Below are 27632 nucleotides of genomic sequence, written 5' to 3'. Positions count from 1 at the left end.
CGGTGACTGTGTGACAGCACAGTCCGAGTTTTTAAAAAATATCCTGCTAACTTTTCTATTCCCACATATAAAAGATAATTTAGATAAAGGTAATTTAAATAAAGGTAATTTAAGTAAAGATAAATTTAGAGCTCCTGAAATCCTAGTAGTTCTACTTACCAAGCACTGAAAATACATTGGATTGGTATGATTTTTTATAAGCTGACTTGGGGTAGGGTCTCTATAGAGGGCCTTTCTTCCACAAACAGCACCCTGCTTTTCTGGGACATGGACTGATTCTCTGACTGCACTGTCCTAAAGATACCTGGCCAGGGTCCTCGACACACCAGCCGCTGCTGAGAACAAGTGCCCTTTGAGATTATTTTTCAATCCTCGAATTCTCTGATTCCAAGTCTGTCAGAGAACAGAAAGTTTCACAGCAGCATAAAAAGCATGAAAAGCCAAAAACATAATAACTGGCCTTAGTGGCCAGAGCAGCTGTGCTTCGTACCCTTATCACAGGTTTCGGCTTTGTAAATTAATTCGTCTGCAAATAGTGCCCTCTCTCCAGATGCAGCTTCAATGCTGTAGCACTGGTTTCTTAAGGATTTAAGTTTAAAGTCAAGGGCTTCCTGCCCTAGGTGTTACAAATAAGTAGTGTCGTTTTCTTTTTGCTCCCAGTTTGTTCATCCAATCATAACCCAGTATGCAAATAAACCTTAGCCCATGCAGATAAAAAGGAACAAATAAAGCCAAGTGCTCTATCAGAACCAAATCGCTGAGCCTGTCACCTGTGTTCCAGGAGCTGAACCAGAAATGTCGTCCTCTGCCATGCCAGATGTACCTGTCCCACTCACCAATTTGAAGTTTCAATATACTAAGGTTAGTACAACTTCTATTTGCTGTTTTGCCTCAGTTTTATAAAAACTACGTTTATTTAAAGCATAAAAGGTCAATTTAAGTAAACTTGTGTAAAGAGCCCTTTGCAAATATAAAAATAAAAGGCTTGCAAAATGCCGGTCTGGGTTTAGTGTCTTGATCAAATAATGAATTCTAAATTGTATCAGGCAACTTTTCATAAATTTATTTCTTAAAATATTTCTGAGTGAAAGGAATTCTCTTCGTTGTAAAAGGTTCTTGTGCCAGGATTCAGGGGACTTTACTAAGCAGTTCTATTAACTTTCAGCAGAGCCTAGCATGTGTGATAGGAGAGGCAAATACTTACTAGAGAAACTTACTGGAAACAGACAAACAAATGGGAATGTTTTTTTAAAAAGGAAAAAAAAAGAGAGAGAAACAGAGCATAGTGAAGTAACATGATTTTTATATATGTCAAATGAGTGTCAAAATTGAAAGACCTCAGTCTGATAACTGGATGAAGAAAACTCCAGTTACAAAAAAATTCATGGGACTTGCATTATTTAGCATATTTGGGGAAAGAAAGCATTCTTATTTATTTCTTCAGCCAAATTTGCTGCCATTGGAGCCAGTATGTAATTGTTAGCTGATAAATATTTACAGAAACAAGAGCAGAAGCCAGACCCAGATTTAAAAATCCACAGCTAGAGAGAAGGAGGAAATGGATCCTATTTGAGTCGATCAGGAGTATCTCTGAACTTTGCCTGTTTCACACTGTTACATTCCTGCTTTCTAGTCAGAGCCTAGAACTCCCAGAAAAACAAATAAAACAAACAAAACCAATCTAACCAAAATCATTTAAAAAGTGAGCTTTGTGGTGTGATGCAGAAAGGAAGGTAAGAAAGGAACTATTCCCACTCAGGGAGAGCCATTCTCCTGTCTGAATTAACCAATGAAAAACCAAGAGCATTATACGTTAATGATAAAGTCCTGCTATTATTAAATTGTTTCCTTACTTGCGACCACGGATGCTTTTGAAATCCTAAAGTCTGTTACATTTTCATTTTCATAAGTACAACAAATGAGGAAGTTATTCAGCTGACTGACTATTTTCCATAGGAAAGTGCCTGTAGAGATCAGATTGTGCCTTTAACATGGTTGACCAACAGCTACAAAGTGTATTAAAGTATTATTTTCACAAGCTTTTATTAAAAGGGAAAATATTTTTTGTCGGTTTGATTTTATTCCAAATGGGAATATGAAAAATGCGATGACACTATATATACCCTCCAAAAATTTTGCACTTGGCAAAGTTATGCCCAAAAGATAACAAGACTCCAGTTTTGCCAACTTTCTTAACTCTGTTATTCACAAGAAATTTCGATCCAAGGTAAGTACATTTAAAAATGCATTCACTTCATAAAGATCAAAACCATTGGCAATGATTGAATTATACCCTTACTATTATAGGAGTCTTTTTTTTTTTTTCTATACTACCTGGGAAGATATTTTGGTAGTCTGAATGTCACTTTTTTTTAAAATCTGGTTTGCAGAAGTTTGCAGTCTTCCTTGTATGTGAATCTCCAGGGACATCTAGTATGAAATATTCTTTCTACTGAATTAAGCTTCATTTAGTAGTTATTAATTAAACATGTGAGAAACAGTAGTAGACAAATGAGATGGTCCTTAAAATCTAACATACAAAAAAAAAATCTAACATACAAACACAGATCTAGTGATTCTTTAACACATAGAGATGATTTTAAGATTAAAGTCTCCTGTTCACTTAAAAGTCATTACACAAGAACACCCTCTAGGGAAACTAACTGACCTTCGTGTTCAAAAGGAGGCAAGATTCCAAGAGCAGAAATTTACTCTTGCATATAAGAACTTTTCTGGGTAAAAATGCCCAGTGCAAGTCAGTGAATTTTGATTGCTCACACATCTTCTCTACAAATCTGTTCTGCTCAGATACCATTTTATTGTCTGATTTATTGGTTACAGCATTTTCACACTTGGGAGGACACCAGTTATGTATGTAATTAAATCTAAATGGGTGAGCTTTTTCAAATGCCTTTGCATTTTCTTTTTACTGTGCCTCACTGAAGAATTGTATTGGATTTGCACTTGCAAGAGGAGTTGGAAAATGATGGTTATTAACTAAGTTTCCGGGTTGCAAACCAAAGAAGCAAGGATTTTATAGCGTCTGAGAAATTACCTTCTATAGCTAGCCCCTAAACTCTATTATTTTTCTCCCACTGTTTTAGTGTCCGTCTTTATTATCGCTAGAATATATTGGTCATTGGGGCAAGGCGGAGGGAAGAGACAAGCAAAATTGAGTAACCAAAAACTATTACAACTATGGTAGAAGAACTACACGCCCTCTCAAGCTTGAGACTGCCTCTCATCCAAACAAAAGACATCGCTGTCTCTTATGACTTATTTTCTAGTACAGTCGGTTTAATTTTTTAAGGTGCATAAAACAGAGATCAGAGTTTAAGAAATACTTTCTAAAATGATACCAAAGTTTTTAGAACTTAAAACCTCAATAACATCATTATAAATGCACATAAACTCAGATTTCATCTCTATTCTCATTTTCCCCCTTTCCAATTCTAAACAAACCCTACATCTGCCAACTCATCTGTTTTGTTGAGCTTTTAAATGATGAGGTTCTTCGGAAATTATGTGATCTTTGGGCAAACTACATTACCTCTCTCTGCCTTGGTTTCCTTACATGGAAAATAGGAATTCCTAAGGTGGAAAAAAGCATTAAATGAGTTTAATGCATTTAAGGCACTTGAAACAGTGCTTGGCACCTGGGAAGTGATCGATTAACATTAGCTATCCTAGTCCTATTTATTTTTCTGAATTCCTTCCAATTTTCCAGAGCCTTCTTTTACTCAGCCTTTCCTAGACCTGTTTCCCACAAGTGTCCCTCTCATCTCATTCTCTTTTCCAAGGCTTTCTGTCACTCTTTCTTGCACAGTCATGCCCCACCTGACAGGACCGCATTGGAGCGAAGTTCCAGGGGTTGATCTGGGATTTCAGGGATCAAGAACTTTCTCTTATAGGATTTGGTAAATTTGTTTTCCATTCTCCCTTCGTAACACTGTTTTCTACCTTAAAAGACAAATAGAAAATTCAAGAGGAAAGCTTTCTCAGACAGGATTCAAACCCCAAAATATTTAACTTGACTCTTAAATGTAACTCATTGAATAATGATTTATTCATGCTGGAAAAGATCTTCATCAGCTAATGACATTTCACCCCCCCCCACACCCATACCCACACACACATGAAATATCATAGTTAAGTTTCATTGTGTTTACTCTGTACCAATGACTGTTTAAGTCCTTTACAATGATTTTATTTACTCCTTACAATAACCCTATGAGGACGTTACTATTCCTGTTTTGTAGATGAGGACACTGAAGAACAGAGTGGCTAAGTAACTTGGCTTAAGTTACACAGCTAGTAAATGACAAAGCTAGACTTGGAATGCTGGCAGTCTCAGCCCTCACACCAACAAGTGACTTGTCTAAGACCGATATCACTACTTTGGGACATGGCGTTGCTGACATCCTATTCTACCTTTATTCTGTCTTTCATTTGTCCATTCCTGATTACTGGAGGGGCCATGCCCATGAGCCTTTCCAGCTGTTGCTCTGCTGTTCCCAGGCCAACAGGAGGAAGTTTGCCACCAACTTAGAAAAAGAGGAGAACAATAAGGAAGGTTGGAAATAAACAGACTCTCTGCTTTGATTGAAAAGGTGGCCTTTGGGCTGGGAGAGACCATGATGCAGAGGACTTTGACATAGGTGTGCAATTTCTACGTGGACTGCATTTCTTCAACCCATAGGGAATAATAATACATTTTGGTTAGAGGAGGAGATATTTTCCTAGATTTCTGGTATTATTGTTTAACCCATGTGGGTTAAAGATATATTTTTGATAAAGAAGAGTTATGAATCATTGAATACTATGTGCTAGGCACAATTTAAAGTGTTTTCTTCCCCTACTATTATCTCCTTTTAAATTCTTACAACAAACAAATTCAGACCACATGCAGTTCCAAATACTCCACTCTCTTCACTCATTTCTCCCTTTTTCCCTTCCTCTCTCCCATTTTACCTCCCTTTATTTAACAAATCATTGAATGACTGTTCTGTGCTAGGTCTTATGATATAAGAAAGCTAGTATGATTCTTGCCTCATGGAGCTTATATTCCTGCAGGGTGTGGGGTGGGAAGGAAGGAAGCAAGTAAGTAAATACTTTAATCACAAATTGTGTTAAATGCTAAAAAGAAGAAAACAAAGCTGAGACAATATGAGGGGAAGAGCTTACTTTGGATGAGGTATCAGGGAAGGGGGAACCTGAGGGATGCAGAGCATAAGGTGGCCATGGAACGTGGGGAAACAAAGATCCAGAGGTGATAACACGTGCAGGGACGTCTGCGGACAAGAGTTTGGTATATTCAAAGAACTATCAAAAGGCAAACATAGCCGGAATAAAGTGAGGAAGAGAGAGCATGGAAGAGGTAAGACTTGAGATGGAGCCTCCAGCCAGACTGCCTGATGGATTTCATTTGAGGGAAACCACTGAGGGGTGCTTAAAACAGGACAGGACTTATGTTGAAGACAAAGACGATTGTGCCGTGGCACTGCTTTCATTTGGGAAATCTTTTTAAGTCCCCTCTGACTGAAGCAATATTTTGTTTGCTTTTGGCTTGGAAGCAGTTGAACAAATAGCTGGATGGCTGCAAGGTGCAGTGGCTTAACAAGATAAACCCGGCTTCAATTTCTAGCTCTTCTACTTATTTAATGATATGACCTTGGCCAAGCTTCTAATCTCCTTGAGTTTCAGTTCCCTTGTCTGTAAATTGGGAATAATAATGACTACCTTGGAAAGTGGCTGTGAGAATTAAGTGAGGTAATTTGTGTAAAGTGCCCAGCACTTATTAGCTCCTTGGTCCAGGCTCTCTTTAACCCTCTCCTTCCCAAGATGACTCCTAGAATTCTAAAAATTTTCAGTTGCCAATGTAAGTGGAACAAATACTTGCACTGCTTGTCAAAGTTCAAAACTACTTTCATCTGCTGGTCTCATCTGAAGTTCATAATTAACCACCGGGAAGGAGCTAGGGAAGATGTTACTTGTGACCCATTTTAGAGCTGAGGGACCTGAGCTCAGCTTAAGTGACTTGCCCAAGGTCACAGTTTTTAAGAGGCAAGCACAGAATGAACCGGATTCTGAACCTTATTTCAGATCTGATTCTTTTCCACATGATTTCATATTTTTCCTAAATATTAAAAATAGTAGTATTTGAATCTCACTGGATCGTCTCTAACAAATGCTTTTTCACCTGTTATTTAATTTGTATCATTCATTCCTTTATCCGATAGAGAGAATGGAAATTTGGATGATAAGAGAAGAGAGATAATTTGGACACTAGATCCCTAAACACGTGGACTAATAGAAAGAAGATACTCTAGAGCAGTATATCTCAAATTTGATTGTGTAAGTGCCTCAGTTAGAGACCATGTTGAAACACAGATTCTGATGCTGTAGGTATGAGGTGAGGTATGAAATTCTGCATCTCTAACAGACTTAAAGGTTTTGCTGATGCTACTCAAAGCATGGTCCATTGACCAGCAGCAACTGTCTAAAAGTTTTGGGTCAGCCTTATAACTTACCTACAGTGATCCCCATCTAATTACTTAGGGACTTGACTTCCTATTTCTCCCAGAAACTCACTCACACCCAGCCAGGTCAGAAGCGCTTACTTTCTCTTTCAGTGCCTGAGTCCAGCAAGAACTATATCATGGCCACAAACCAGTGATGAAACCAACTATTGATTATGATCCTGGGAGATAAACATTCTCTAAGAATGCAATATTTTAGCTTATCTCTGAAGACAGTGTCTTGGCAAATTGTTTTGTTCTCTGGCACCTGCCTGGCTTCAAGAAAACCTAATCAACAAAATCCTAAAGTAAATAGCACATACCCAAAAGAGGGTGTTATTCCCATTTCATGAGGACCCTCAGGACTACAAGTGTTCGCATGATTTCTTTAAACTGGACTTCACCTAATGGATTTGTCATTAACTACTTCTCAGACTAAGGGGGCAGGGTGAGAAAAACTCTTGAAGAGTATGAGAAACAACTCATTTGAAGAGCAACCCAAAGTTAGATTAGTGCCTCTGAAATGGCATGGGTAATCTACGGGATGATATAACCCAGATCAGCCAAAAAGAACCCTCATGGGAATACAGGCATTGATAAAATGGCCATAAACCTGTCTCAGGGTAGCAATTAGATGGCTTGGGGGGGGGTGGTGGTGGCGGTTTGTGTTTTCATAATGCTATTATAATTGTGGTCAAACCCATTACACATTTACCAGATTTAAGTGGCAACACAGAGCCATGTTCAAAAGAACAGGAGCAATAATTGCTTCATAATTAAACATTTAATTAAGAGCCACTGCTAATCTACAAATCAGAAAAGTAAATATTTGTGTAAACTGGATTTCATCACACTGATTCATTTGGAGTATACACACGTACATATGTATGTGTATGTGTGTGTGTGTGTCTGTCAAAAGTTCCCACAAACACTGGCGATGCTTGCAAGGTATGTAGAGTGTTGCTAATATTTGATTTCTGATGTTATCTCTACCTGATGCCTTTATTGTAATGTTGGAATTATTAATGTATATTTCTTGGCTGGGGGTCTGCACAAACAGCACAGTTCTTAAAATTTTGCCTGAACAGCTACCTCCCTCACCCAGATCCCATTAACTATTTCCACTGCTCTCCCAATACTTTTTCGGAAGTCAAAGGAATGCAAATATCAAACAACTGAATCATGCTCTCCATTTGGCACTTTCTTCAGAAGGAAGAAGGCTTATATGCGAGCAATTATCTTATTGGGTCTTGATAATTGTTAAATATTAAATATATACAGAACTTTCTAGTGCTTCTGCATCTTACCTCTTTGATATAGGGTATATATGATGTATGGAAATTATCGACGAGTGTTTTTGTCATTTATGGGACAAAATGAAGTTGTGGCTCAAAAAAGAAATGCTTTAGCATCTTTTCTTTTCCCCTAATTGAATTGAAAAGGCTGAAAGGTTTTTCAAAGAACAAGAAAGAATATACACTCATGTTATTGAACTCAGACTGTAATATAAAACAGAAATGAAAGGAAAATTTTATTTCTCTTACTTTTCTTTTGGTCACCCCCTCATTTTGTTTTCATTCTTTTGACTGCAGTTAAGTATTTTCTTCCCATCTGTTATTTCCTCCTTAATTTCCTTTTAGACATTTTTGAGTCTCAACATTTTGCTTTGCAAAATGGGTTGCATTGGGGTTAAAAGTACTTGCTAGAGATCTAGCTTTGATTCTTTTAAATGTTTAACACCTGACTTCTGTTCAGTCTCTCTCTCTTATTATTGAACCCCCATCTTGTTCTTTCTCCCTGCCCTCACCCCCCACCCTCACGGTCTCTGGTGCTTTTTAGGTTCCTAATGCTGAGAAAAGTTTACACATTTACAGCATCCATCACTTCCTATACGTTTACAACAGTACCCATCACTTCACATGCCCGAGACCCAGGCTCTCAGGTTTGGAATTTCACACAGGTGACATAAAATGGAGAATATCACCAAACTTCCTCACTCTTGGCATGACTTAAAAGAAATTCTTTGTACGTTGAAAATGTGAAATCTGTTAAAATCTCTCTGCCACCAAGAAAGCATTGGCTTCTCTTACGGCATCTGGAGGCGCTGGCCAGGTTGCAGTCCTAAAGAGATAATGTGAATTTAGGGCTCCCCGAGGGACTGTTAGAGGGAGCCAACAGGTTCCAAAAATCTCATATCAGCAGATAAGGCTAATAGGTTTTATTTGCCTGTTAGTCAAACCTAACTTGATCTAAGCCAGACATATTTTGAAGAAAGTGCTTATTTATTTAGAATTGTAGCTTTATACTAAACACACTAAGATATAATTACTTTTCCTCAGGAAAGCCTTTTTTTCCTTCAAAATTATGATTTATTGTTGGACACTAAACTACATTCAGGAAACAGCCAGTTTTTTTTATCAAAGGTTATGTACTGCATCTCTTAAAATCTGACATATCTAAAATTTAAAGAGTAAAAATCAATTTTTAAGTTGCTTCAACATTTCCATTGATTGTTTCCCCAAATAAGAAGCACTTGAAGTTTAAGAGTATGAATAGGCATCTATGATTTCCCATCAATATTGTGAACTTTAAGTTGAGTCTACTGCACATATATATTATTCAAAAGTATCCTGAGTCCAAAATTCATAATTAGAATATAGTTAACATAATGGTTAAATAGGATCCAATAATTTTTTTTTTTACTTTTATAGCATGATCCTTTCCCCCCTAAACTTGCTAAAGGCAAATAGCAAATGGAAAATGAGGTTGTAACCATGATAGATCATTTCAACAGGCCTAAAATAGGTTTCATAATCATTATAATAAACATTAATTAACCTACACATCTCCATAGAACCATTTTATATAACTACAGGAAGGATGGTTATTCAAAAACATTCAGTCACACAGTTAGCTGGAAGGCAAATATAAACCCAATACAATTAAAACAGAAAAAAAGATGATTAAGATAGTCCCTATCAATAACTTCTCCACAGCTCAGGGTAAGAAAAAGATGGAACAATGCTTGCCTCTCATCTCATTATCTGTGCTGAGTTTTGTTTTCACGCTGCAAGGCCACTGTTTGGGGGAGAATGTGTATCATTCATAATTTGCAGACTATACTGCTGTGTCATTCTCCTCTAAAGCCTTAAGACGTCATGCCTGGAATGTTAGAATGGTCTCCAGGCAAATCCCCTGGACTGTCTGTGCTCCTCAAATCCATTTTGGGTACTGTAAAATCAATATTTCTAAAACATCCATTTGATCCTGTCACTCCCTTATGACATCCAGAATAGTCACTCAGGTATCAAGATCCACCACAAACTGGCTTCATTTTCACTGCTGGAACTTATCTAAGACTTGTTTGCACTGGAACTCTCTGCTTGGGGCTGATCTCTCTACCGTGTTCCAAACACCCCAAGAGGGTTACCTCCTTCTGCTCCTTGTTTTCCTTTTTTTCTACCAATCCTATCTTCCAGATTGCATTCTTCCAGCCCATGGTCCTCTCTTCCATGAGTTTCACTCTGCAATTTACTGACTAAAGCACTGCTTTGGTCATTGTACTCTACAATCTTTAATTCTTTACTGGCTGATCTTGATATAAATATACTCTCCTCTTAGATCATAAACCACTCGGAAGCAGGGGCCAGAGCTCACTCATCTTCCATGTTTCCATATGACCTTACAGAGCATTTCTCAGCTATCTACACATTATTTGACAAACACTTTTCTGATCAAAGAAAAGTGACCATTTGGGATTATGTGAGTATAAGCACAAATTCAAACAAAAATTAAGTTCACTGTGTTTTCCTTTATTAAAGGTTAAAACTGAATAACGCAGAGTAGTTGCTAGTAATTTGGGATCATCCACAACTGATCTCTTCAGTTGCCTGGAGGCTGACAGATAAATTTGCGTTCTTTAATGTTCATTTACAAAATATTCACTGACTTTAATCTGAAAGGGGAGTTTTATGTGCAGTTTAAATGCAAGAGCCTGATAATAAAAATAGATGGTACATACATATTGTAATGGTTCTTTCACCAAAAGAGATTGTATGAAGGGATTAAAACAAGTTATAATATATTGAGAGTGTATTACTGAAAAGTTGAAACCACAAATTATCAGGGTGAGAGGACTTAGGTGGGAGCTGGAAAGCTTCACCACAGGCCTATCAAAATATAATACATTCTGTCTCTTCTTTTTATGAGAGTTTTGGTGAAATTATACTGTGGAAGGGTGGAATTCTGGGCATATCTCTGACAGGGTGAGACTTTGTGCTCTCTTAGTTTAGAGATATAAAGTTGGAGGAGGGGATACTATCTTTAGGGCAAGAAGAGGCAGAATTAGACATCTGTGAGTGAATCTGAATCAAGTTTTGCAAGGCTGGCTCAAGAATCTAGAGCAAGTACCATGATGTCTTTAGTTTTCTGTTTATAATTTGATGAGCTGATATGTAGATAGCTAGCTTTAATTCAAAACAGAACATAATAAGTAATTTAATAGTAGGATATTAAAATGCTATGTTAGGAAAGAGAAAAAAAGAGGTTAAATCCAATCGGACAGACTAGTGAAATCTTCATGAGGAAATGACATTTTAAAAGAGTTTGAAGTATGAAGAGAAGAAAATAGTGAAACTCCAGTCTGAGGAACAGCATGAATCAAGGTATAGAGGAGAAAAAAATGCATGGTATTTGAGACAGTAGAATGAGGTTGAAATAAAGGGTAAATTGAGGAAAGAGTGGGATAAAAGGTTGGAAAAGGACATTGGGGCCAAACCATAAGATACCTCAAATGCCATGCTCAGTAGTTTGAGAATGGAGAACCACCTAAAAGTGTTCTGAGGAGGGGACAAAATTTGAACTGGCCTGGCTTAGGAAGGTTATGTTAACAGGGTGAAAATTAAATTTCAATTAGGCAGATGTGGGGGCAGGGAGAACAGGGGAAAGCTTTTTTATGATAGTATAAAACATAGTGATACAAAAGGATGAGTAGGGATTTTGTGTGCCATTAACAGAAGAGGGAAAGTGTGTGTGCATGTAAGAGAGAGAGAATGCAAGAGCAAGTTTTAGAACCTTAGTTTGAGGTGAGAGCAGCATAAAGCTAGAGATGACAGTGAGCTGAACTTGGGACACTTAGATTGAGGTGCTTCCCAGCGATCCCATGTGAAGAAAAATAAGAGGTAAAGGCTAAAGACGCATGAAAGAGAATACTCTTTAAGAGTAATTACAGGATTCCATAAAATGCGTTTTTGATAGCTAGAATGCTGATTCACTCCAAGAGACGTTGAGTAAGTCAGTAGTTTTAATCTGAATTTATCTTTCTTCAAGTTGAACTAAGATGCCAATTTTTTTTTTTTTTTGGAGGCTAATAGGAGTTTTATGCTCTTCCTCTGTATTCCATTACCCTATCAGAGAAACAAGGATTTTCTTGATACCTCTATCTTTCTCAAACCTCCATATATGTGTCTTTGGACATCTAGTCTCTTTATCTGAACTGCTTTGTACTCCTCCCCCTTTATTTATTCACACCCACATCTTTTTCCTGTCAGTTCCAGGCTAGCATCACAATTCTTTTGAACGCCTCCAAATACATAGGTTATATTGGCAGGAACAGGCAAAGGAGGAGACTATCCTTCCCCTTGTTTTTTAGCAAATCAAAATATCAGAGTGTACTCATGTGCAGAATATTATAGATATTACTCATACGTAGCTACTGGATTCTAGGTTCTTTGATTCAATTTTAAGTTATTTATTTAAGAGTTCTTTACTGAGGTTAAGGTCACTTGAGGACTGGGATTGTGCTGCACACCTTGGACACTTTGGCTGGGAATTTTTTATTCTGAGGATAAACCAGAAAAACAGACAAACATAACTTTATTCATCATATAAGTGGTACTTCTTAATTTGGCCTCATCAAATGTTTTTATTCTATGAAAAGATGAATATCAAAGCTCTATTAATTTCCATAATGAAATGCAAATTCAGGGCTGCAAAAGTTGAAACTCAGACTTTTTAAATGATGATACTAACACTTCTTAATATTCTTTTTATTGTGTACAAAAAACAAAATTCCATTATTTTCTAGATCCTTCTGTTTCTTTAGATGCAGGTCTCTTTCTCATAGATAGCACTAAGAAATCTAGTACCTGATTTCAAATGAGTTCAAATAATTTATTAGATAATCTTTTAAAAAGGAGAATGAAACCCTTATGCCTTTAAAAAGTCGATGAAAAAATGTCACTAAGCCAATTTTTTTCTAAGCAATCTTCTTTTAAAATCCTCCCTCAGGCTACTTTCAAGACAGTAAAATAAAGGATCAAAAAATAGTCACTTATGATACCAAACCACCAGTAGCCCAAAATGAGCATGTTCAGAATCTTAAGTAGAAAACAGACAGTGATTCATAAAGATCAAGCCCCACTCAAGCCTTCGCTCTTACCTCAAATTTATGGCTAACAGCATCTTTTTCTAGATTGTCTTCTCCAGTCTGTATTTTCTATTCTTTAAATGACCTCATATCTTAGTGAAATTTTAAAATATTACCTTATCTTACTGTGTGTATGTGTGCATGCGTGTGTGTGTATCTGTGAATGTGTGTGTAAAATGTCTTAAACGGCTAAAATATTCTTGGAGGGGGCAGGTAGGTGAGGGAGGTGAGGATGTAATATTGGCTTCACCTATGCATTCTGTAGTGCTTTAGTTTAAGTTTATAAAGAGTTTCCAAAATTTGCTGCATTATTTAAATGCCTTTTTAAAAAATAGGTCTTTATTGGAGTATAATTGCTTCATAATATCATGTTAGTTTCTGTTGCACAAAAAAGCGAATCAGCCATATGCATACACATGTCCCCATATCCCCTCCCTCTTGAGCTTCCCTCTCATCCTCCCTATGCCACCCCTTTAGGTCATCGCAAAGCACCGAGCTGATCTCCCTGTGCTATGCTGCTGCTTCCCACCAGCCAACTATTTTACATTCGGCAGAGTATATATGTCGATGCTACTCTCACTTCACCCCAGCTTCACCCTCCCACCCCATGTCCTCAAGTCCATTCTCTATGCCTACCTCTTTATTCCTGCCCTGCAACTAAGTTCATCAGTACCATTTTTTTTTTTTTTTTAGATTCCACGTATATGTGTTAGCACATGGTATTTGTTTTTTTCTTTCTGACTTACTTCACTCTGCATGAGAGACTCTAGGTCCATCCACCTCACTACAAATAACTCAATTTTGTTTCTTATTATGGCTAAGAAATATTCCATTGTATATATGTGCCATATCTTCTTTATCCATTCATCTGCTGATGGACATTTAGGTTGGTTCCATGTCCTGGCTATTGTAAAGAGTGCTGCAATGAACATTGTGCTGCATGTCTCTTTTTGAATTATGGTTTTCTCAGGGTATATGACCAGTGGTGGGGTGCTGGGTCATATGGTAGATCTATTTTTAGTTTTTTAAGGAAACGCCATACTCTTCTCCATAGTGGTTGTATCAATTTACATTCCCACCAACAGTGTAGGAGGGTTCCCTTTTCACCACACCCTTTCCAAAATTTATTGTTTCTAGGTTTTTTGATAATGGCCATTCTGACTGGCGTGAGGTGATACCTCATTGTAGTTTTGATTTGCATGTCTCTAATAATTAGTGATGTTGAGCATTTTTTCATGTGCCTCTTGGCCATCTTTATCTTCCTTGGTCAAATGTCTGTTTAGATCTTCCACCCATTTTTGGATTGGGTTGTCTTTTTGATATTGAGCTCCATGAGCTGTTTGTGTATTTTGGAGATTAATCCTTTGTCTGTTGATTCATTTGCAATATTTTCTCCCATTCTGAGGGTTGTCTTTTTGTTTTGTTTATGGTTTCCTCTGCTGTGCAAAGGCTTTTAAGTCCCATTTGTTTATTAATTTTTTTTATTTCTGTCACTCTAGGAGGTGGGTCAAAAAAGATCTTGCTGTGGTTTATGTCAAAGAGTGTTTTTCCTATGTTTTCCTCTAAAAGTTTTATAGTGTCTGTTTTACATTTGAGTCTTTAATCCATTTGGAGTTTATTTTTGTGTATGGTGTTAGGGAGTGTTCTAATTTCATTCTTTTACATGTAGCTGTCCAGTTTTCCCAGCACCACTTATTGAAGAGGCTGTCTTTTCTCCACTGTATGTTCTTGCCTCCTTTGTCGTAAATTAGGTGCCCATATGTGCGTGGGTTTATCTCTGGGCATTCTATCCCATACTACTGATCTATATTTCTGTTTTTGTGCCAGTATCATACTGTCCTGATTACTGTAGCTTTGTGGTATAGTTTGGAGTCCGGGAGCCTGATTTCTTCAACTCTGTTTTTCTTTCTCAAGATTGCTTTGGCTATTCGGGGTCTTTTTTGTTTCCATACGAATTGTAAGATTTTTTGTTCTAATTCTGTGGAGAATGCCACTGGTAGTTTGATAGGGATTGCACTGAATCTGTAGATTGCTTTGGGTAGTATACACATTTTCACGGTGTTGATTCTTCCAATCCAAGAACATGGTATATTTCTCCATCTGTTTATGTCACCTTTGATTTCTTTCATCAGTGTTTTGTAGTTTTCTGAGTAAGTCTTTTGCCTCCTTAGGCAGGTTTATTCCTCAGTATTTTATTCTTTTTGTTGCAGTGGTAAATGGGAGTGTTTACTTAATTTCTATTTCTGAGTTTTTGTTGTTGGTGTATAGGAAAGCCAGAGATTTCTGTGCATTAATTTTGTATCCTACAAGCTTACCAAATTCATTCATTAGTTCTAGTAGTTTTCTGTTGGCGTCTTTAGGATTTTCTATGTATAGTATCATGTCACCTGCAAACAGTGACAATTTTACTTCTTCTTTTCCAATTTGTATTCCTTTTATTTCTTTTTCTTCTCTGATTGCCATGGCTAAGACTTCCAAAACCTTGTTGAATAAGAGTGGTGAGAGTGGACATACTTGTCTTATTCCTGATCTTAGTGGAAATGCTTTTAGTTTTTCACCATTGAGTATGATGCTTGCTGTGGGTTTGTCACATATGGCCTTTATTACGTTGAGGTAGTTTCCCTCTATGCCCACTATCTGGAGAGTTTTTTTTATCATAAATGGGTGTTGGATTTTGTCAAAAGCTTTTTCTGCACCTATTGAGATGATCATATGATTTTTTATTCTGCAGTTTGTTCATATGTTGTATCACACTGATTGATTTGCATATATTGACAAATCCGTGCATCCCTGGGATAAATCCCATTTGATCATGGTGTATGATCCTTTTACTGTGTTGTTGGATTCTGTTTGCTAGTATTTTGTTGAGGATTTTTGCATCTATGTTCATCAGTGATATTGGCCTGTAGTTTTCTTTCTTTGTGACATCTTTGTCTGCTTTTGGTATCAGGGTGATGGTGGCCTCGTAGAATGAATTTGGGAGTGTTTCTCCCTCTGCAATTTTTTGGAAGAGTTTGAGAAGGATCAGTGCTAGCTTTTCTCTAAGTGTTTGATAGAATTCGCCTGTGAAGCCATCTGGTCCTAGACTTTTGTTTGTTGGAAGATTTTTCATTATGGTTTCAATTTCATTACTTGTGATAGGTTGTTTATATTTTCTAATTCTTCCTGGTTCTGTCTTGGAAAATTGTACCTTTCCAAGAATTTGTCCATTTCTTTGTGGTTCTCCATTTTATTGGCATATAATTGTATGTAGTAGTCTCTTATAATCCTTTGTATTTCTGCAGTGTCAGTTGTGATTTCTCCTTTTTCATTTCTAATTTTAGTGATTTGCGTCCTCTCCCTTTTTTTCTTGATGAGTCTGGCTAAGGGTTTATCAATTTTGTTTATCTTCTCAAAGAACCAGCTTTTAGTTTTATTGATCTTTGCTATTGTTTTCTTCATTTCTATTTCATTTATTTCTGCTCTGATCTTTATGATTTCTTTCCTTCTACTGACTTTGCGTTCTCTTCTTCTTTCTCAAGTGATTTAAGTGTAGCATTAGATTGTTTATTTGGGATTTTTCTTGTTTCTTGAGGTGAGACTGAATTGCTGTAAACTTCCCTCTTAGAACTGCCTTTGCTTCATCCCATAGGTTTTGGGTCGTCGTGTTTTTGTTGTCACTTGTTTCTATGTATTTCTTTGTTTCTTCTTTGATTTCTTCAGAGATCTCTTGATTATTTAGTAGCACACTCTTTAGCCTCCATGTATTTTTGTTTCTTACAGTGTTTTTCCCTGTAATTGATTTCCAATCTCATAACGTTGTGGTCAGAATAGATGCTTGATACAATTTCAATTTTCTTAAATTTTCCAAGGCTTGATTTGTGACCCAAGATGTGATGTATCCTGGAAAATGTTTGTGTGCACTTGAGAAGAAACTGTATTCTGTCACTTTTGGGTGGAATGTTTTATAAATATCAGTTAGATCTATCTGGTCTTGTGTCATTTAAAGCTTGTGTTTCCTTATTTATTTTCTGTTTGGATGATCTGTCCATTGGTGTAATTGGGGTGTTAAAGTCCCCTACTATTATTTTGTTACTGTTGATTTCTCCTTTCATGGTTGTTAGCATTTTCTTTATGTATTGAATTTCTCCTATGTTGGGTGCATAAACATTTATAATTGTTATATCTTCTTCTTGGATTGATCCTTTGATCATTATGTAGTGTCCCTCCTTACCTCTTGTAACAGTCTTTATTTTAAAGTCTATTTTATCTGATACGAGTATTGCTACTCCAGCTTTCTTTTGATTTCCATTTGCATGGAATATCTTTTTCCATCCCCTCATTTTCAGTCTCTATGTGTCCCTAGGTCTGAAGTGGGTCTCTTGTAGACAGCATATAGATAGGTCTTGTTTTTGTATCCATTCAGCGAGCCTGTGTCTTTTGGTTGGAGCATTTAATCCACTTACATTCAAGGTTATTATAGATATGTATATTCCTATTACCGTTTTCTTAATTGTTTTGGGTTTGTTTTTGTGGGTCTTGTTCTTCTCTTGTGTTTACTGCTTAGAGAAGTTTCTTTAGCATTTGTTGTAAAGCTGGTTTGGTGGTGCTGAATTCTCTCAGCTTTTGCTTGTCTGAAAAGCTTTTAACTTCTCCATCGAATCTGAATGACATCCTTGCTGGGTAATCTTGGTTGCAGGTTTTTCCGCTTTCATCACTTTAAGTATATCCTGCCACTCCCTTCTGGCCTGCAGAGTTTCCACGGAAAAATCAGCTGATAACCTTATGGGGATTCCTTTGTATGTTATTTTTTGGTTTTCCCTTGCTGCTTTTAATATTTTTTCTTTGAACTTAATTTTTGTTAGTTTGATTAATATGTGTCTTGGTGTGTTTCTCCTAGGGTTCATCCTGTATGGGGCTCTCTGTGCTTCCTGGACTTGGGTGACTATTTCCTTTCCCATGTTAGGGAAGTTTTCCACTATAATCTCTTCAAATATTTTCTCAGACCCTTTCTTTTTCTCTTCTTCTTCTGGGACCCCTATAATTTGAATGTTGGTGCATTTAGTGTTGTCCCAGAGGTGTCTGAGATTGTCTTCAATTCTTTTCATTCTTTTTTCTTTATTCTGCTCCTCGGCAGTTATTTCCACTATTTTGTCTTCCAGCTCACTTATTCGTTCTTCTGCCTCAGTTATTCTGTTATTGATTCCTTCTAGTGTATTTTTCATTTCAGGTATTGTGTTGTTCATCTCTGTTTGTTTGTTCTTTAGTTCTTCTAGATCTTTTGTTAAACATTTCTTGTATTTTCTCAGTCCATGCCTCCATTCTATTTCTGAGATTCTGGATCATCTTTACTATCATTACTCTGAATTCTTTTTCAGGTAGATTGCCTCTTTCCTCTTTATTTATTTAGTCTTGTAGGTTTTCACCTTGTTCCTTCATCTGTGACATTATTTTGCCATCTCATCTTTTTTTTTTGATGAGTGGGATTGTGTTCCTGTTTTACTGGTTGTTTGGCCTGAGGCTTCCAACACTGGAGTTCGTAGGCTATTGAGTAGAGCTGGGTCTTGGTGCTGAGATGAGGACCTCTGTGAGACTTCACTCTGATGAATATATTCCCTGGGGTCTGAGGTTCTCTGTTAGTCCAGTGTGTTGGACTTGGAGCTCCAAGTTCATGGAGCTTCCACCCGACCCTGGGCTCCGTGAACCAAGATCCCTCAAGCCGTGTGGTGTGGCAAAAAAAAAAAACCACCCAAAACAATAACAAAGTAAAAAATAAAATTAGACTAGGAAAGTACCAGATATGTTAGAAAGAATGTAAAAATAAAAATATAGATCAATCAACAACTGGAAGGTACATCAGTGCCACACTAGTAAAAAAGAGGAGGAGGGAAAAGAAAAACAAGGTGGGGAAGGCCTTGGCTGTGGAGGGTGGGGCCTAAGCAAGGGTGAGGTTTGAATGGTGGGCGGGGCCAGTGCTCAGGACCCACAGGGCTGGAAAAGGCCCTGGGGGCATGGGAGGGTGGGGCTTAGGCTCAAGGAACAGAAGGGGCACAGGCGTGCCCCCCACCCCTGGTCTCAGAGGGCAGGCGACCTCACCTGGGAGCCCAGCAGGCTTCCTGGGCTTGAGTGGGCGGGGAAAATGTCCTCCTCTCCTCTACTGCTCCTCTGGTCTGGGGTCTGGGAGGGCCCCTCCCGCCTGCCTCTCCTGATCTCCCCGAGCCTCCCTCCTATGCCCCCCAGGACCCATGTGGCCTGGAGAGGGCTTTGGAGGGCAGGGGATCAACCCAGGAGCTCAGCAGGCTCCCTGTGCCTAAGTGGGCCAGGCAATCTCCCTTCGCTCCTCTCCCGCTCTTCCCAGAGAGTCTCTCCTACCTGCCTCTCCTGATCTCCCCGGCCTCAGGGGCACCGATCCTGTCTGGCCTCCACTTCCCCTCCCCGCTCAGTCCCCCTACATCCTACCGGTTCACTCTGGGGTTCCTCCCATCTCCTTGGGCATCAGAGTCCCCCACCAGCAGCTGGCAGTCACCCTAGTTGTGGGGAGATGCTAACCCCATGTCTTCCCACACCACCATCTTGACTCTGCCCTTAAATACCTTTTTATTTACCTTTTCTCCTTCTCTGCAGATATTCATAAACAATGAATGGCATAGTTCAGTGAGTGGCAAGAAATTTCCAGTCTTTAATCCTGCAACTGAGGAGAAACTATGCGAGGTAGAAGAAGGAGATAAGGTAAGTTTTATAACACTAGTTCCATTTTATGCCACCATTCTGAGCTCCCAATCTCCTTCCATGTTCAAACAGACATGTCATGAAAACATGGTTTCCAGGTCATCTGGGGAAATGTTCTTGGTACATAATGGGTACTCACTAGTCATGCAATGATGATGAGCCTGTGCTTGTGCTTCTGGGTGTGGTGATCCTTTTCATATTATTTTCCTTGCTTTTCAATTGAAATAGTGTCTGTATTTATTGTACAAATAGACTGCATATGAAGTGAGTGGTCATACATTTAAAAAGCAGAGAAATCCTTTATTCATACAAAATTTTTTAAGTTGCAAAAGGAAACTAAAAAATCTTAATATAGGGCTTTTGTAATGATACATTGCCAAGTTATTTCATTAAAAATCATTGAATTTATATTGATCAGTACCTTAAAAATTGAATTTTAAAGTGACTTAAATTGAATCACAAATTAAGTGTTGTTGCTTGCTAGCTAATAATACTAACAACAAAAATTAACTTTTATAATGATAATTTTTAATACAAGTCAAAAAAAAATTTAATACACAAAGCAACCCTACATACTGCTGTTAGCCACTTTTACAAATGATGATGAAACAGCAGAATGAAAAGGTTGAGTAATTTACTCAAGAAGATATTGCTAATAAATAATGAAATCAGCATTCAGCTGCTGTGCTTCTGTCCCCGGAGCCTCTGTCTGGCAGGGCTACTGCCTTACCTTGTGATTATTATAAAAGAGAGGGTAATATTAAATAGGCCAGGGAGTGAAGAGAGTATAAAAGCCTTCAGAATTTTTATCTGAACACATACCTTAAAAAGCATATGGTCTAATTTGAAATGATTTTTCTGGTCTTTAGCTGTCCAGATGTTATCAAGCTTTTAATTTCTGTTATATAAGATATAAAGAGGTAAAATATTTTGCCGCATGAAAAGACTACTTATTGGAAGATGAAGTCAGCAAAATCCAAGGATAATACTACTTCCGACACTATGTTCAGTTCATGGTAGCAATCATGTGTTCCTGTCCTGTCTCCATTCTTTTGCTATCTTCTTCCCAATCAACTAATCTCAAGGTATTACACCTTGCAAACCTTTTTGAAAATAGTGATAGACCTGAGGGGCTCTTTGGGATTTAGGAAAGGCCCTGGATTCAGGTTGCAGTGTTATCAGAAGAAATAAGACCCATGCCTCAAGGGGCAAGGATGCAGAGTGTAGACAGAGGGGTCAGCAGCTTGAGAAGTAGAAGCAACATAGAATGGAGACACACGTCACCTGCTTTCAGATTTCACTTTCTATGTACCAGAGTTCACCCGTGCATAAATTCTTCAAGGGCTTCTCATTGCCTCTGGGTGGCGTGGGGGAAACCTTTGTTTCTGGCTTCCATTTTTCCTCATCAATGTAAGAGTTCCAACCTTACGGTGCCCAGTACCATGCCCCAAACATTGCATGTTGATCGCTGCCTCTGGGCCACAGCCACAGTGCAGTCCTTGAGACCTAGTTCAAGTCACCATCTGTGGTAAGAACACAGAAGTTCCACATTTGCATTTACCATTTACCCTCTTTGAGTTCCTGTTCCTTTTTGTGCAAAACAGGGAGATAGGAAAAACTTGGGGGAGCTTAAATAAGAAAATACGTAGTGTTTTAACAGTGGCAGGCATATAATGTAGCCTCAATCATTATAGGTATTACACTTCTTTAAAGCCTTCTCTAACCTTTGCAGGTAGAATTGCTCTCTTCTATGTCATTACAGAACATCACTTATACTTATATTCTATCCCTTGTGTTTTACTGCTTATTGGTTAATTTGTCTGAGACAATATGCTTCTTGTAGAGATTGACATTACATCTCACCTTTATGCCCATGATATCTAACACCCTATAGATAATGGATAAATGAAATCATTTTCTCTTTCATCAAGCTTTGTTTCCATATACCTCATACACCTTACCTTAGGAATCTAGTACTAAAATGACTACTGACTAAAGCAGTGATTCTTGAAATTTTGGTTGCTTTAGAACTTCTTGGAAGGCTTGTTAAACACAGATCCCTGGACCCCACCCACCCTGAGTTTGTTTCAATAATTCTAGAGTGAGACCTGAGAATTTGTGTTTCTGACAAATTCTTAGCTGATGCTGATGCTGCTGTTTGGGGTGAGGGTAGGGAATACACCTTGATAACCACTGAACTAATGTATTAAATTGTAAGCTGTATCTCCTCTCAGGTGTTAGCATTTAAGAGGAAGCATGGGTTTTGACAGGTAAGAAAGTTGATGATTGGAAACTGTGCTATGATAATCACTCTGCATCTCTATGAAATGGCACAAGACCAAACTTAGGCAGAAAAATACTGATGATCCCTAGCAATGTGCTCTAGGAAACCCAGAACCCTGGGTCCTATTAGGCATTCCCAGAAATCAGAGAAAAATTGATTCTTCACATTCAATAAAGAAGAATAGTTTTTATCATAGACTTCTAGAGGTCTACCCAGAATTACGTGACCTCAAATGTCCTTCTAGTTGCTTGAGTGGCTCTGACAACCCTGAAGAGGTGGGAAAAGCAATAAAGGACAAGATGAGGGCAGAGTTGAGCCCCTGACAGCTGCCTACACTTTCTCTCCAGAGGTATAAATGCCACTCAGGAGGGAGACTGCAGACTGTGTGCAGTTTGCATTAACGAAAGAAAAAAACAATTCTTGATGCTTTAGCTCTTGGGCCTTGGACATCTTGCTTTGCCACTAGCTTCTGAGATTAATTTCCTCAGTAAAACAAATCTGTGCCTGGAATTCCAGGTGAAATCTTGTCAGGCAATCTGAGGACTTTTCTTGGTATCATTGGTGAGATTTACCCTTTTCCTAAAGTGTAGTGAGGGAAAGCTGATGATCACACCTGAAGCTTTAAAAATATTTGATATCTATTTGCTCTCTGCTTATTGACAATTATTCCTGCTCTTACTAGGGCAGAACTGTCTGTGCAAATGTGGTTTAAAAACATTCATTAAAGTCCAGCAAAGCTTCAAATCAGGTCACTGTGCTAATGGAGTTGGCTGGATACTTATCTCTCAAGTTAGATTGTTTATGGTATAAACTGTCCATAGTAAGCAACTGTTTGCTTAAGATCCAGTGCTCTTGTCGTCATATTCTTTTTTGAAATGATCTACCAGCATTTGCTTTAAAATAATTTTATTGCTGTTCTCACAATTTTGCTGACAAATGTATAGTAACTTCCAACGTTGCTTAGTGAAAGGTACAAATCTAGTAAATTACATGGTCACAGTAAACCTAATATTCTGGAACTGACTCTTTAGATAATGAGCCAAGAGGTTTTAAGGATTTAATTGATGAGTAGAATAGAGCTAACAATGGGCTACATACCGCCTTTCAATGGTACTATAAAGAAAGGAGGAAGGGCAAGAACAAATGCAGGTTACAAAGAAAAGCACAGATGGGGGTGGGAACTGTTTTCTTTTCACTTCAGTGGCTCTTTTGGGCTATATTGACTAATCCCGAAAACTGCTTTTAATACTAAAGCATGACCTAACAAATAATTGGTGGGGATAAAAGTAAATGTCCATTAAAGTAAATGCCTATGACAGGTGTAAAACTGGTCTGATAACTACTTTCTCCAAATCTGAACAAATTTCATATGGAAATGCACGGTCTGGGAGGGATGGAAGAGTTCAGTCTTTCCTTAATTTCATCTTTTCAACTTGTGGTCCCTAGTTCAAAAAGGAACATTTTAAACACTATAAGGTAAAAGTATTATTGATGGTAGAAAATCTGAGTTAATGGTATCAAATTGTTTTCTAGTTAGTTAAAAAATTATGTCCTTGGAAATGCTAGTCCTGGATTAAAAATCCAAGAAATAGTAGTCTTGGAATAAAAAAAATAATAATAATTTACAAAAACCCCTTATGCCTAATAGTTTTGGTTAATGTAAAAGCTTTGTTATATAATGGAATCAATTAAGATATGAATTATTTTGTAAATATCAATATAAGAAAATTATTTATATAAGGAGCATGCTTATATAAAATCAATGTAACATAATGAGTTTATAAAATGTATAATAAACTTATTAAATATTTATAACCTGCCTATTGTAGACCCAAATAGTAAGAAGTATTATAGCTTATAATAGAGATAGCAGTGAGTATTCATTGCAAATGAGATCATTATCAGGATAGCCTTGAAGAGCTATACAACTGGATTTTGGAGTCAGATTTGGGACTAAATTTTGGTTCTACTATCTGCTAGATTTCAGGTCTTATAAAACAAGGTCTGTGATGCTTAACTACAGCAATAACTGTGGGGTTATAAAGGGTTTAGCATAGTGCCAGGAACTTAGTAAGCTCTTAACTAGTAGCTATTATCAAGCTGGATTAATCTGGTAAGGGTGTAGGTAGGTTGTGATATTTGAGCAGGGTCTTAAAGAATATGTAGGATTTTGAAAGGAAAGGGGTGTGCTGGTAGAACATTCTAGGCGAGGAGAATTATAGGAGCAAAGGTGAGAAGTAGTTGGGCCAGACAGAGTAGAAAAAATGTGAGCACAAGTTTGAGTAGGTGAAGTGGGGCCCCAAAATGCTAGGCTTTGAAAATCAGAAAGAGAAGTCTAACCCAAGGACTGTGGGCTAAGGGGGCATTTGCAAATATTGGAAAGGGAAAGTGATAAGGTCAAATTATTTGAGGAAGATTAGCCTGGTAGCAATAGGCAAGACAGTTTGGGGAGAGAAGAAAATGGACTTAGGAAGGCTAGCAACGATACGAGATAATGACAGCCTAAAATAATACAGGGCAGTGAAAACTGAAAGGAAGGATTAAAACACACTACAACTGCTGAGAGTTATTTTAAGGTTGTTTTGACTGCTCTGATTCCAATAGCACTTACTACCATTTAATGAACACTTAACATAATGTCTGTCACAGAAAATGTGTTTCAAGTGTCACCTTATTTAATCTTCAACACAACTCCATGAGGTACATTATCCCTATTTTAAAGATAAGAAAACCAAAGGTGAGAGAAGTCATATCACAATATAGTTCACTTCAGAATATTTCTCATGGTTTATAATAATGATGTGATTATTTGGTTGTATGTTTCTCCCACACAATTGGAATTTTCAAAAGGCCAGTCTCTTTACTTCACTAGTTTATCGTTAGCAGCCTGATGATAAGAATGCTACAGAATAGAGTGTTTAGCAAATCTTTAGAGAGATGGATGAATGAATAGATGGATGCTTCAAAGCTTACATAGCTAATAGGTGAGGAACCAGAATTCAGATCAGGGTTGTTTTGTTCCAGACCTATATATTACCTACCATTATTCTATTTCTGTGCCAGCAAGATAAAATATACGAGAAAAGGAGAAGCACGATACAAAAACGTCTGTATTTATAGCAGCATTCTCCAGGAACATATTTTCCACATGGCAGAGTTCCTTGTCTTGAAGCCAATTATTCCATATCCCTTTCAGAGGCCAGGATGCCTATGATAAACCATATTTGGCTAAGGCTGATGAGGGAACACGGAGCACAAGGATCCATACGAAAGCTGTGTCACACAGACCTTTTTAAACACAGAGCAGAATGTATTTTATAAGCTGTGGTATCCACAGGTCATGCTGGCAATTTCAGATTCTTGTGGTTTGCTTTTTAATTTTTTTCAACAGTGCTCTTCCAATATAATTTGGAAAAGGTGAGAACCTATGGCATAACACAATGTCCAAATATAAGCAATCAATGTGATTAACTGAATGCCCAAAATATGACTGTATATATATTTCTCAGGGAGGGAGAGTAAGAATACATGTATTTTACTGTACATAATCACTATTCTCTCAAAAGTTAGACAGTAAGATACACAAGTGACTAATAAGAACCTGCTGTATAAAAAAATAAATTAAATTTAAAAAATTTTTGAAAAAAGAAAAGATACACAAGTGTGTGATGGTTACAGTGAAAGAATGTTTGCTTGTAGTCTGTACTGTGATAATATTATCACTTAATCAGACCAAATTATACTTCTAAAATGTCCCTCTGGCCCAAGATCATCTTAGTGTGGTGATAAATAATGTAAAAATAATTTACTTTTCTTGTATTTTAATATGCAGACTTGTAAGTTTGGGATTCTTTTTTTTTTTTTTTTTGGTGGCACTACATGGAATCTTTATTCTCCAACCAGGGATCAAACACATGTCCCTTCAAACCCATGTCCCTGCAGTGGAAGTGTGGAGTCCTAACCACTGGACCACCAGGGAATTCCCAGTTTGGGACTTCTTGACTGAATATAATCAAAGGCAGGGAATATTAATCTGAGATCCATGCCTCCCAAAGGGGGAGGTATCATCGTTAAATGGGTTCAGCTTAATTTGAGCAACTTAAAAAAATTTAGGACAATTTTCCCTTCAGATTCTTTAAGGAAACTATGGCTCCTGCACAAAAGACAACCCACTGGCCTAAGAGGTACCATGATTTGTGGAGCTTATATAGCTCCATGTAGTGACCAGACTGATAAGCAAAAGAAGATTGGGAAAATCTATGCCTTTAAAGTGTTTGCAGCTGATTTGATGGAGGAAGGAAAAAAGACAAAGTAGTAATGGAAGAGGTAGTGATTTTTGTAGTAGGTGTATTCTATAGGCGCTCAAATGGGATCTGAACAAAGATCTATGGGAATGAGTGGCCAGGGAAAGTATTTAACTGAGGCAGACTAGGAAAGAACAGGAGGAATAACCCAGTTCAGAAAAAAGAGTATGAGTGAGGACAGATGAGAGACGGCAAGAAGACTGAGTGTGAAATGACTCAATTATTTGACTTTTGCTTGAATTAATGTAATTTTAAGCAGTGCCTTAATAATAAGAAACTGATTTCTTTACCTAGTTAGGGAATGAAAGGAACTCTTTGTACCTAGTTGGGAAATGAGAGGTTGTAATGTACCGCCCTTTCTCTATACCAGACCTGCTGCCTCTGTGCCTTTTTCCCTCTGAACAAGAGGAATGAGCACATGTTTATAATGTTTACTCTTCAACAGCAAAACACAGTTCTTATTCACCCTTCAGTAGGTTCTTCATAAGAGTACACAGCCCATAAAGTCACCAGAGATCCAAGAAGATATTCACTATTTTAGATCTTGAGCTTTCCCTGGAACTCTTGACAAACCAATCACCAAAGCAGTAAAATGCAGTGGTGAAGAGCAAAGACTCTACAGTCAGCTGGGCTCCTTTTAAAACACAGTTCAGCCACTTTCAGCTATTGAGCTTGGGCAAATCTCCTCTTTCTCTTTGCTTCAGTTTCTTCATCTGTAAAATGGGGAACGTATCTGTCTCAGCTGAGCCTGCGCGTCCGGAGCCTGTGCTCCGCAACGGGAGAGGCCACAACAGTGAGAGGCCCACGTACCACACACACAAAAAAAAAAACAAAAAAAGAATTAAATGAGTTAATTTAATTAACTCATAAAGCAATTAGAACATTACCTGATATATGGTAAGCATGCCAATAATAGGAACTATTAAAATATAGTATTTCTATTCTAGGAAATCAAGCATGTGCTATGTGTGTGGTACTCATCATCCCAAAGAGTAGGCAGCAGGTATAATTCCAATATATGGTAGTTGAGTTTGTAGAGTATGCTGGAATTAGGCTGATGAAGACACAGCTTATGAGGAGTTTTAGTGTATTTTATAGGGTTATTGCCACTGGATTTGCTAATATATTTAGCCCACGAACTGAATTCTTTGACTTGCAGGAGGATGTTGACAAAGCAGTGAAGGCCGCAAGACAGTCTTTTCAGATTGGCTCTCCATGGCGTACTATGGATGCTTCAGAGAGAGGACGGCTAATAAACAAGTTGGCTGATTTAATCGAAAGAGATCGTCTGCTTCTGGCAGTGAGTATTAACCGAACTACGCAGAACTCAAAATCTCTAGAAAGCGTTCATTGTTTGGATTGGTGAGTTGTTTTAATTTTAGTGTTCACTA

At 37.7% G+C, this 27632-nt stretch overlaps 2 protein-coding genes across 2 annotated transcripts in view; one reads left to right on the top strand and one right to left on the bottom strand.

The window, feature by feature from the left end:
* The window catches only part of LOC117203868 (cytochrome P450 1A5-like), a 169474-nt gene that overhangs the window by 80685 nt on the left and 61157 nt on the right, over positions 1-27632 (bottom strand). The gene's annotated exons all lie outside the window — the stretch shown is intronic.
* ALDH1A1 (aldehyde dehydrogenase 1 family member A1) overlaps positions 706-27632 on the top strand; it is a 53767-nt gene continuing 26840 nt past the window's right edge. The window contains exons 1-3 of the mRNA XM_004276385.3: positions 706-861; positions 19549-19653; positions 27401-27541. Of these exons, the coding sequence (XP_004276433.1) occupies positions 796-861; positions 19549-19653; positions 27401-27541 (312 nt within the window). The 5' untranslated portion in view covers positions 706-795. The remainder of the gene's footprint in view (positions 862-19548; positions 19654-27400; positions 27542-27632) is intronic.

The sequence above is a fragment of the Orcinus orca genome, chromosome 6, assembly GCF_937001465.1.
Source record: "Orcinus orca chromosome 6, mOrcOrc1.1, whole genome shotgun sequence".
In the NCBI taxonomy this organism is placed as follows: Eukaryota; Metazoa; Chordata; class Mammalia; order Artiodactyla; family Delphinidae; genus Orcinus; species Orcinus orca.
The sequence above is the reverse complement of the archived record's forward strand: the minus strand, read 5'-3'. Positions and strand labels throughout refer to the sequence as shown.